Source organism: Chiloscyllium plagiosum, chromosome 4 (genome assembly GCF_004010195.1).
Source record: "Chiloscyllium plagiosum isolate BGI_BamShark_2017 chromosome 4, ASM401019v2, whole genome shotgun sequence".
Lineage (NCBI taxonomy): Eukaryota > Metazoa > Chordata > Chondrichthyes > Orectolobiformes > Hemiscylliidae > Chiloscyllium > Chiloscyllium plagiosum.
Genome location: NC_057713.1, coordinates 112,035,918 through 112,048,261, shown reverse-complemented (window position 1 = coordinate 112,048,261; position 12,344 = coordinate 112,035,918). Strand labels below are relative to the sequence as shown.

Genomic DNA, 12,344 nt, shown 5'->3' with positions numbered 1-12,344 from the left:
AAAATTCTCAAATTTCACGTAACAAAAAGACAAGGTGCATCCTTTAAAAAATTTTTAAAGTACAGCTTCAGTAACTTACAGCACTCATCAATTCCAAAATTAATTTCCAGCATTGTGATTGATCCTGTATGCTTTTGTTTTGTTGGCCATATCCCTCCAGTTCTTCCTTAGCCCATACCGTCTACCAGATTTCATTGAAATCTGTCCATTAATTTTTCAGGTGCTTCTTTTTTAAAAACACAGACGGGATGAAAACAATAATTCCTACCACCTTCAGTTGTACAGGTAACTAGATTTTCACCAAATCATTACTGCTGAAACTAATGGTTAAGAACAGGACTTCCACTAACTTGACATGCTGTTAATTTGGATTTGTAAATATTTATCAAGGAGTACCTGACAGTTATTGTATTTCTGTAACTTGGAAGCAGCTTCTCCATATTTAGAAATCGGGTGATCTCTTCCAGAATTAGACGAACATCAAGATTGAGATTGTCCAAAGTTCGAACCTCATTGTTGATGCTAATTGCAGGTGTCACTGAGTTGGCAAGTGCATCTATAAGTTCAGCACGATAATAGTTGTCTGAAAACTTGAAGCAATTTTAAATAGAATAATTAAAATAAACCAGATGGAAAGACAATCTTACAATCAAAAACAGTTAACTTTCTGTACATTTCTTGGAAACATTAGCTGGCATTGTTGACATAACAGTTTTTTAAAAAAAATCAAAATCTTCAAATCCAAAGACTAGAAGATTTAGAAAGAAATGGAGCATAATAGTTATGTTAATTCAGGGACTAGATTTCAAATCCCACCATGGCAGATAAGGAATTTAAATGCAATTATTGAAATAAATCTGGAATTTTTACAACTTATAACACTAACCGTGGTCAACTGCCAGATATTACCAAACATCTCCTTTGTTACATCATTTACTGAAGGTAATCTGGCATCATTATCCAATCTCAATTTATGTGTAACTCCAGACTCCGTAATATGGCTGACTTCTAACCATCCTCTGGACTAAAACAAGTCAGTCCATTAGGAATATACTTCGGCATTGATCAAGACCTAGATACACCGAGTTCAGTGATGGACAATGAAACACACCCATTCACCATTAATGCAGACCTTTTACTTATTACTGGTTTTAGTCTTTAGAGTTTCAGAGGATGGTTAGTAGTCAGCCATATTATTAACAGTCTGGAGTCGAGATCGGATAACAGTGCCAGATTTCCTTCACTAAATGATATAACGAAGTGGATTTTTGGCAATATTTAGCAGTTGACCACTGCTAGTGCTTTTTCTTTTAAATTCCAGATTTAAATAATTGCATTCAAATTCCTGACCTGCCATGATGGGATTTGAAATTGAGTCTCTGAATTATCATAACCATTATGCTACCATTTCTTTCTAAATCTTTCAATTTTAGGATTGAGAGTACAAAGACATAGATAAAGCATTTGCAACTGCCCTAGGCAGAAATGTTAATTGATAAGCCTGTCTTGGCCATGTATGAAAATCCTTTGTATCACAGTTGCTAATCTTGACCATTTCAATTCATTCCATGTGCTGTCACAAACTGGCTGACAGTACTGCATTCGGTAAGGAAACCAACAATGTCCCAGATGTCATATTGAGGACTTGCACAAGAAAGCTCGACAAGTCTCCAATCAAGCTATTCCAGTACAGGTGCAATGTTAACATCTAACTAAATTTGGAAACTTGCCAGGTATGTCTTGCTCACAAAACATAAGACTATCTTTCTCCAGTCAATTATCATTCAACTCTCATTACCAAAGTTATGCAAGGTATCACTGATAGAGCTATGTTCTGATACTTAATAACCTGAGTATTGATACCTAGTTTAGTTTCAGCCAGAACCACTCAGCTCAGTGACTTAAAAATACTTTTACAAGTCAAAAGATGACAATTCTGTAGTTGACATGAATAGGCATCAAAGCATTTGACCGAGATCAAAGTACCACATCAAAACTAAAGTCAATAAGAATCAGAGGGAAACAGTATACTCACTGAACTCGTACAGAGCACAAAGTAAAACTGTTGTGGGAGACAAATCATTTCTGCTCCAGTACATTGCTCTTGTTGTTCCTCTGAACCTTTCCTCGGGACTACACCCTAGATGCAACCATCTTGAGCTTTCTCATTAATGACCTTCCTTCCACCAAAAGCTCAGAAGTATTATGTCAGTTGATTATTGCAATATTGTTTATTAGCACTCCATAATAATGGAGCAGTCCTTGCCAAGGTGTGGACAATATTCTCACTGGCTGCTAAGTGGCGAGTAAGATTTGCACCACACAAATATCAGGTAATAACCATTGACAAGTGACAATCTAACCACTTCCTTGACAATAAAAATCACTAACATGAAATTCTACGTTTAACCCCATGGTCAACATTAGTTTGATCAGAAACTGAACCAATCACAAATACTGTGGCTTCAAAAGTAGGCCAGAAGCTGGTACCCTGCAAAAAACTTAATCGAGTTCCTAAAAGCAAGGTACAGGTCAGGCAATGTAATGGAATAGTTTCCACTCGTCTGGAGAAGTGCAGTTACATCAACACAAGTAGTCTGACACTGTCCTGGATAAAGAAATCCATTTGATTGGCATCTCATCTGCTAACTTGGTCACATTTCCATCAATGGCTTCATTACTTATCATCTACAAGATGCATGACAGCTATTTGGGAAGGGTTTGTCAACAATTCCTTTCAGGCTCATCACTTTTGCCACCTAAATGAACAACAGTAGTGAGCATATTTGAAAACCACAACTCAAAAGTTTCCTAAGTTCCACACCATCTCAGCTTGGAGATATATAGCCATTCCTTCATTGTCATTCAATCAAAATTCTGAAAATCTCCATATAACAGTAGTTTGTGTATGTTTGAACTACGAGGACTGCAGAGGTTCAAGGAGACCACCACCTTTGAAAAAATAATTAAAGCTGCACCAGCCTTGCCAGGGATATCTATTTCCCATGAATGAATACAAAATGGAATGTCAAAAGATGTATTACCTTATTCTTTCTGTTGTCGTTGTATTTAATGAGGTCCAAAATAAAGGCTAATACTTCCTTGGGACACTGGTTATGGATATCCCGCAGCAAAGCCATAGCAACAGGCATGGTCTGTGAAACGGTAATATTCATTGGTCAACTTCCTTATGTTTCTAAAAAATGTGACAAACAAAGAGTTTCTGGAAAGACTTTCATGCTCCAGTAATGAATAATTCACAGCAATTTTATTTTTTTTAAATATAGAAAACAACTAGTGTGCTTAAAAAAAATTAATCTAACATTTGTTACAAGGCTGCTAAATTTAACATTATAGTCTGGATAGGTACCAGTGAATTTCCTTTTTGTTTAAAGTCAAAGTTTTGCATTCCAGATATTTAAAAGAAGTCTCAAGATTCCATGGGTTTGAACCAACAAATTAAACTACTTTCCAAATTTGGAGCAGTAAAATAATCTATAACAGACACACAAGTTGCTCTCTAACATCCAGAATTAATACAAGGTAAATATGATTAACAATGATCAAATACCTGAGGGAACAGTAAATACAGTAAGGACAGATACCACAGATTTGTTAGATCTCATTTGGGCACTAGCAAACATGTGGGTCACCAAAATTCATTGAGATGTTGTCTCATTCGTTAAGAGATTGCAATTCTTCATTTCCAAAGATCTAGTCTTAAAGTTCACTGAAAAATCACCATCTGAGATCTTAGTGCTTCAACCCCTTCTCTAAAAGGTTAAACTTGCCACCAGCTTTCTGTCTGTCTCTCTCTCATGAAAGAGCAGTTTATGGCCCTCTGGAACAATGGTGATGTCAGTGAAGTTGATTTATGGATGGTGTGATAGACCAAGACACTATATTCCTATTTAAATGGGGTGAAAATCTCAAGACACTATTTAAAGAGTAGTCAGGTTGCTCTGTATTTTGACCATTAATTCTTTCCACAATATTGAAACAAGTTATCTCGTTCAAATTTGAAAGAAGTTTGATTGTGCAACTTGGTTGCCTAATAGCCTCAAAAAGGAAGACTACACTTCCAAAATAATTAAATGATTGTGGAGCTGAGGATATGATAAGTCACATTTTTTCTAGTTTAACAGGGAGATACGTATTAAGAGTAAATTTAATTGAGATAAATAAAATTTGGCAGTGCTGAAGTGTATCTACTTCAAGAAAAAGAGTAAACACACAGATAGCTGAAGGCATAGATACAAAATGCTACTATTATATCATGCTATTACTAAAACATGAATTAAGGAAGCTCAAAAGGCCTGCCTATTCAATTTTCATATTATTTGGTGAGGGGTCTTAAAATTAAGTGAATAGCAATTTCAAGGAAACAATCACAACTTTGAGGTGGGATGATTATAGTATAAAGTTAATCAATTCAACGCTAAGCTGATTTGATTAGGATATGGATTAAGCTAAGGAACAAAAAAAAGGGATTTTCAAGCCTCTGCAATTTCTCCTCCAAGACTTTTACCACCCAGACTTGGAAATATGCTGCAGCTCCTTCAATTTACTGAAATAGTTTGAGCATAACCAGAGCAGAATTCATGAGATGCATTAAAGAAAACCTATTTGGCTAGAAAGTAGCATGTTCAACAAATCAGAGCGCAACTCTAAGCTTAGTCTTTGGAAATTAAGCTGGACAAGTAGAAGGAAAGGCATTTTGGTGGTACTGATCATAACATAATTATAGAAAAAAAAAGGGAGTATTCAGAGTGCTAAACTGGGGCAAGGCCAATTAAACTAAACTAAAGACTGATTTAGCAAAATTGGACCATGAACACTGACTTTAACACAAATCACTGACAGAGCAGTGGGAGGCATTCAGAGGGCAGCTTCAGAGTAAACAGGTTTCCACAAAGGAAAATGTTGTAACAATAAAATCTAGAGCCCCTTGGATGTCAAGGAGCTTCCAAGGTCAAGTCCATCAAGAAATCAACACTAGAAAAGGAGTGTAAACAGTGGAGATCGAAATTAGAGAGGAAATTAGGAAAGCAAAGAGAAAGCAAAAACATGAGACAACAAAATCAAAGTGAACCTAAAAAGTTTTATCACTACATTAATAATGAGAATAACTAAAGACAGCAATGCCAATTACAGACTACAAAGGTAACCAATGTGTAGAGACCAATGATATTGATATAGCTCTTAATGAAAACTTTGCATGATTTTACAAGGATGGATGTGTAGATATTGCAGTTAAAGAGGAGTGAGGAGTAATGGATGAGATACATATAAGGAGGGACGAAATATTACTGATAAGCATCCTTAAAAATGGATAAATCACAAAGCAGAACCAAACAGACCAAAAGCTGCTAAAGAAGCTGAGGGTATATGCTGGAAGGTCTGACCACCAGTTCCCAAACCTCACTAAACATAGGTGTAAGTACTGGCAACTGATGGCTTGCCAACGTTGCCCCTTTGTTTAAAAAGGGAGCGAGAAATAGATTAAACAGTTACAGGCCACTTAACCTAACTTCACCATGGGCAAATTATTGGAAGAAATTCTGAAAGACAGGATAACTGTCAAAAACTAGAGATGAAACAAAAAGTAGTCAGCATGGATTTGTTAGGGAAGGATCCGGTCTGATTAACTTGCTTAAATATTTTTGAGGATGCAACAAGGATGATTGATGAGGGTAATGTAGTTGATGTGGTTTGCATGGGTGTTAGCAAGGCATCTGAAGAAAGTTCTATACAGACTGGTTTTTAAACAGAGGATCCAGGATTCTATAGAAAGCGGGATACAAAGTTTGTTCATTTCAGAAAACAGTAATGTTTGATGAGTGCTTTTGAGACTTGTTGCCAGTTCGATTCTACAGAGCTCTGCACTGTCACCTGCATTATGTAGTATATGAAAACGATTTGTAAGTATAAGCAGGATGCATAATTAAGAAGCTTTCAGGTGATAGAAAAATTGGCTGCATGCTGGTTATTGAGGGAGACTACAAACTACAGAAAAATATCAATGGACAGATCAGATGGGCAGCTAAGGGATAAGTGGAAATCAACCCAGAAAAGTGAGGGGGAAATCCATTTGAGGTGGTTAAGAAAGGTAAAAGAAATGTACAACTAATGATAGAATGCTGAGTGGTGCAGAGGAAACAAAGTGAATGACTGCAGATGCCTGAAAAAGAGCAGGACAGGTCAATGAGGTGGTAAGAAAGGTACAGGGAATTAGTCAAAGTTAGACTGTAAGAGCAGGGAGGTTATGTTAGAACTGTATAAATCACTAGAGAGATTACAATTAGAGTACTGTGTGGAGTTCTAGCCACCTCAATACAGAAAGAATTACAGAAAGAAGTATAGATTAATGAAAATGTTGCCAGGGGACGGGAAAGTGAAACTCTGGTGAAAAGATTAGATACTCTGGATTGTTTTGCTTGGAACAGAAGTAGGCAGAGAAGGGATTTAATTAAAATCACAATATTACAAAGGACCTAGATAAGGTTAATGAGAAGGTTCTACTTCCTTAGCAGTGGCCAGTGAGCTTAGGTTTAAAAAGTGATTGATAGAAAGCTTAGAGAAGAGAAGAAGAAAAAAAGTTTTCATCCAGAAGGTGGGAGGGCAATAGAGATAGAAACCTTTAAATCATTTGCACCTGCAGGCTCCGGAGAAAGGCTGGAAGCTGGGATTAGACTCAAGGGCTTGTTTTTCATCTGATGCAAACATGATGGATCAAGTGCCCTTTTCTGTGTTGCAAATTTTCTATTATTTTATGAAAATAATTATGCTATTCCTTCTTCTAGAGCTAACTTTGACCAGATTTGACAGGTTAGACAACTGTCAGTCAGAATGATACACAACAGACAAAGGAGTAAAATGTTTCAAAACTTCCTTAAAATCAGTGCTTAAGGCTCCCCACATTTCATCATAATTGCAGTTTCCAAGCAATGCAAAGTTCTTTCTATTGTTTGTTCAGGCAACACTGGCTAGGCCAGTATTTCTTGTCCATCTTTAATTGCAGTGAGCTGCCTTCTTGAACCAATGTGGTCTTTGGAGAGTAGGTAATACCACAGTGCTATTAGGAAAGTAGCTCCAGGATTTTGGCCCAATGATAGTGAAGAAACATCAGATGGTGTGTGGCTTGGAGAACCTACAGCAGTGGTGTTTCCATGCATCTGCTTCCCTTGTTCTTCTACACAGTAGTCATAGGTTTAGAAGGTTTTAAGAGGGGACTTGGTGCAATATTTATAGATGGTACACCCTGCTGCCACTGTGCATCAACAGTGAAGGAAGTGAATGTTGAAGGTGAGGTGAGATGCCCATCAAGCAGGCAGCTTTCTCCTGGATGGTGTCATGCTCTAAGTGGCGTTGCAGCTGCACTCATCCAAGCAAGTGGACAGTTTTCCATCACACTGCTGACTCGTGCCTTGTAGATGGTGTTCAGGCATTAGGAAAACAAAAGGTGTGATACTTGCTTCAGAAATCCTGGCTTTTGAAGCCACAATATCTATTTAGCTGGTTGAGTTCAGTTTCTGGATCAGTGTCATATTCAAAATGAAATAAGCATCATTGTAAAAGGTATTAAAAACTGCAAATCCAAGACAGAATTGGCAGACAGAAAGAATAATTTCACCAAAGAAAGTTAATGGTGGTGTTTTATGTAATGAAAAATATCTCCACTAACATTTCATTAACACAAGTAATTAATTTCTTCTACAACAGTGAGAATATTATTAAAAAAGGTTACCTTCTGTAGAAAATAACTTTGAAAATTCATGAAATTATTGGTCTTAACAATGTTTGAACAACTCTTGCAGCAGAACATTCGTGTAAAGAGTGATTTCATGGCTGGAGGACCTGTCCAAGTATTCACCATTGCATTTGCAATCTGAAGGAAAAATTCCAGACAACATACAAAAATTTAAACTATTGCCTAATGAGTGCGCCCACATTTCAATTTCTAAATGAACAATGATTTCTACTGCTGGGCCCTAGACTGATTGACCGCAGACTATTTGTTTGAGGCTGAATTCTCGGTCTTAGACAGCCAGTCTTTGACATGCAAGTTGAGAAGACCTGTGGATTAATCTAACCATTCTAGCTCTGCAAGATACTAAAATTCAAAATCAGACATTAACCACACACTAAGCTCTGTTGAGCACCTATGCCTTCAAATAGTAAAGTTACAGATATACTGCTTGATGCCTGATTGAGACGATTTCCCAAATATCATAAAGGGGTTGGATAGTGAATTACAGTGGGGTCTACTTTTCGTCAGGTAGAAATTCTCGCAAGGTGGGTAATTTCATCTTAAGTGTCAGTAAAGTACTGACAAAATGTAAGACTAATATAAATCTCTCTCCATAAAGCACCAAAATTCAATAAATCTTTCAGTGTATACTACAGATACATTATCAAACAAGATTGGAAACCAAATTACGTAAGGAGATATTGGACAAAAACAAAAAGCTTGTTCAGAGTATGATTTTCCGGAGCATCTTGGAGGAAGGAAGAGGAAGAGAAGTGCAGAAGTGTAGGGAGAAAACTGTACAGCTTAGGATCTTGGCAGCAGATTGCAGATTATGCAATGGCGAAGTATGAAGCAATTAAAGTCAAACTGTACAGGAGGACAGGTATATATACTTTAGAGGGTTCTAGGGCTGGAGGAGATTACAAAGATTGAGAGGGACAAGGGCATGGAGAGACATGATGATAATGGGATGAAGGACTTATGCCTGAAACGTGAACTCTACTGCTCTTCAGATGCTGCCTGACCTGCTGTGCTTTTCCAGTGCCATCCTTTTCGACTGTTTAATAAGGAGTTGATGCAGGTTAGTAAGCATAGGGTTATGGACAAGCAGGACTTGCTGCGAGTTAGGAAACAGGAAGCAATACTTTGGCTGAAGGGGGCAGAACTTTGGAGACAGCGCATTGGATTACTTGAAGCCTCAAGTTAAGATAACCTTTGATATAAAATGAGATAGCTGACATAACAAATGATCTAAGCTAGGCACGTGGCCATAAACTCAAATCAGGTTAGTAATGACATTAAGGTTGCAAATACCTGATTCAACCCTTATTGCCAGGGAGAGGAATGGAGTCAGTGGGAGGGAATGAAGCTCGTGGCAATTATCAAAGACAATGACTTCAAGTCCTTCCAGTGATTAGGTGGAGGAAAGCTTTGTTCATGCAGTACTGGATTTTGAACAAACAGCAGGAATAGGGTAATCATAATTAGTGGTCACAGAGTTAAGCAGTGTCAGTTTATTTCTGGAAACTGCTTTTAGATGATGTCACTGAGGGGTAACAGGCAAGCTCAGTTCTCCAGATGAAACAGTACAGGAATTGGAAGAGAGACCACTGCAGTGTTAAAAGGTCAAAAAAGACCTGACTGTGAAACAACCAAACAAATCAATGCAGAATAAATTCATTTCAACATGTAGCCAAAAGTGACATTTTAGAACAGGTAGTTGTCAGGTGACTGATTTTGATGATTTCTTTATAACAAAGGTGCATATAACATCACTCTCCTGAGAAGTATTCATTTTCTGATGTCGACAGATAACACAAATATTCTATTTTCTTTAAAAATTTGCAAAGAAATCAGCTTGATAAGCAAATCCAAAAACAAATAGGTAATGAGATTTCAACATTAACATAGAATCAAACAATATGGTTTTCAGAAATATCACAGGAAAAATCATAGCATTAAGTAGCCGCAGGTAGATAGGATAGTGAAGGAGGAGTTTGGTATGCTTTCCTTTATTGGTCAGAGTATTGAGTACAGAAGTTGGGAGGTCATGTTTCGGCTGTACGGGACATTGGTTAGGCCACTGTTGGAATACTGCATGCAGTTCTGGTCTCCTTCTTATCGGAAAGATGTTGTGAAACTTAAAAGGAATCAGAAAAGATTTACAAAGGCATTGCCAGGGTTGGAGGATTTGAGCTATAGGGAGAGGCTGAACAGGCTGGGGCGGTTTTCCCTGGAGCGTTGGAGGCTGAGGGGTGACCTTATAGAGGTTTACAAAATTATGAGGGGCATGGATAGGATAAATAGACAAAGTCTTTTCCCTGAGGTCGGGGAGCCCAGAACTAGAGGGCATAGGTTTAGGGCGAGAGGGGAAAGATATGAGAGACCTAAGGGGCAACTTTTTCACACAGAGGGTGGTACGTGTATGGAATGAGCTGCCAGAGGAAGTGGTGGAGGCTGGTACAATTGCAACATTTAAAAGGCATTTGGATAAGTATATGAATAGGAAGGGTTTGGAGCGATCTGCGCCAGGTGCTGGCAGGTGGGACAAGATTGGGTTGGGACATCTGGTTGGCATGGACGGGTTGGACCAAAGGGTCTGTTTCCATGGTGTACATCTCTATGACTCTAAACACATGCTCCATCTTCCACTGAACCACAGAATTCCTCACACAAAGGAAAGAGGAGCTTGATAATGCTTTTCACAGCCTAAGGATGTTTAAAGGTTTCAGAGACAAAGTAATTCTTTTGAAATATAGTCAGTTTCCTAGGAACCTCCAACACACAAGCCTCTTTCCCATCCTTTCAATAAGTCATACCGCTTAATCAGTTACAGAATTTCTTTGTAGCTCACCTTTGCCAGGCGGAAGCAAGCATGCATTCTGACTTTGTAAAAGCACTGCTCTTGCTCCAGGATATCTGTTAGTGCTAGCCGGGATGCTGGAGTAGGAAACTTTTCTAAAGCATGAATTGATTCCTCCTGTGCAACCACATCCCTCTCAAAGCGGAGCTGGTACTGCCACATGAAATCAGCCTGCTCAAATTCCACTTTTCTCAAAACTGACATGTCTGGATCTATTCTTATCCACAGTAATGGGGAATCAGCACTACAAAAAGCAAATTGAATAGATTCCTTTAATATAATTTATCAGGTATAAGTATGATTTTTCTGAATAACAGAAGATGCCTAAAGTTAGTAATTTCACTGGATAAAAATTACTTTAGAGAAGTGAAAATGACTTACTCCATAGCAGAAAGATCCATATCCACTTCTTCTCCATTCAATAATGGAATCTTCTTTTTCTTATTCCTAATGGAAGAATAATGTCTTTCAAGTAAAATTACCAACAGATCAACATGAATTAGCCATCTTATTTTTTTGTTTTTAAAAATCTACCTTTGAAACAACTCCCAGACATCAAAATCCAATTATTTTTAATTGCCAAAATCTATCAGAATTGCAGTTGCAGATATATGGATCTCTCAATGGTAATTAACTTATGTAAAATAACTGAAGTTTGCAATATCTTATATTCACCATGTAAAATAATTCAAATAACATTTTAGATTGTTTGCACTATTACAATAAGAACAAATAGTACTAGGACACTGTTCTACTGGGTGTTTGGCTACGCACAGGGTTTATTTTGGGTTAGGATTAGAATTGAAACTGTAACTGCCCCTAAATGATCTGGATTCCTGATCAATTCAACCTTTCGAATGGATAAATCACTAAATAAGATCAGTTGGGTCATGTGGGTAAATGGGCTGAGGAACAGATCAGCAGGCGAGAAAGACTGAATTGCTCTCATTGCGCAACACTTACAGAAAATGCAAATACCTATGTGTTCGCTTGCCAGCAAAATATAAAATTTTGAAACTAAACACCATTTCTAAATGAACTGATAAAAAGTTGATCCAAACAAAAGTTAATCAAAATAAAACTTGGACACTGACCTCACCAAGGTGGCAACTTGAACAAAATCTTCAAAATTTTTAATCTTAGTTTCATAAACTTCAAAAACAATTGCCATGCATTTTTAAAATGACCAATAAGATGTAAGATGACCAATTTTGTTTGTCAAAAGGAAGCAAAAGAATATACTTGAATCCAATGAGGCTGTAGAGTAATGGAATGGTAAAAAGATACATACAGGAATATAATCTTCAGACCTCTGACTATTAAACATCCTGAGGTCAATAGTTATACAATTTCACATCTCTATTGTATTTGTAACAGCCTTATGACAATGGAGTATTAGAATAAAAATATTTTACAAATAGTCCTAAAATTTCTAAGTAGACTTGTAAACATTTACAGTGAAATTAGTATCTGTACTGCAACAGTACTTCTTTAAGTCTATGTTAGATGCCATTCCATTTTTCCCACATTATTCTTCTCAGGCCAAACACCTCTCATTTCTTTCATCGCTCTCATATTATCTCAATTTCATCCCTACCAGGTAGTTCCATCTTCCATTCAATACCTCCCCCAGGACTCCCAAAATTGCTCCCATGCCAACCTCAGTCTCATCCTCATTTGTCCACGATCCACTTCTCCTTCATTCCCATTCAAATCAATTTTCCAACCCAC

At 37.4% G+C, this 12,344-nt stretch overlaps 1 protein-coding gene across 4 annotated transcripts in view; it reads right to left on the bottom strand.

Annotated features, from left to right (window-relative positions):
• The window catches only part of taf2 (TAF2 RNA polymerase II, TATA box binding protein (TBP)-associated factor), a 105,093-nt gene that overhangs the window by 45,715 nt on the left and 47,034 nt on the right, over positions 1 to 12,344 (bottom strand). For all 4 annotated transcript variants that reach the window (XR_006311495.1, XM_043688977.1, XM_043688976.1 and 1 more), the window contains exons 15-19: positions 10,995 to 11,060; positions 10,605 to 10,857; positions 7,748 to 7,888; positions 3,045 to 3,155; positions 397 to 590 (exon numbers count right to left, since the gene is read on the bottom strand). Coding sequence is in view for 3 of the 4 variants with exons in the window: in XM_043688977.1 (XP_043544912.1) it covers positions 397 to 590; positions 3,045 to 3,155; positions 7,748 to 7,888; positions 10,605 to 10,857; positions 10,995 to 11,060 (765 nt within the window). In the remaining variant the exon portion in view is untranslated. The remainder of the gene's footprint in view (positions 1 to 396; positions 591 to 3,044; positions 3,156 to 7,747; positions 7,889 to 10,604; positions 10,858 to 10,994; positions 11,061 to 12,344) is intronic.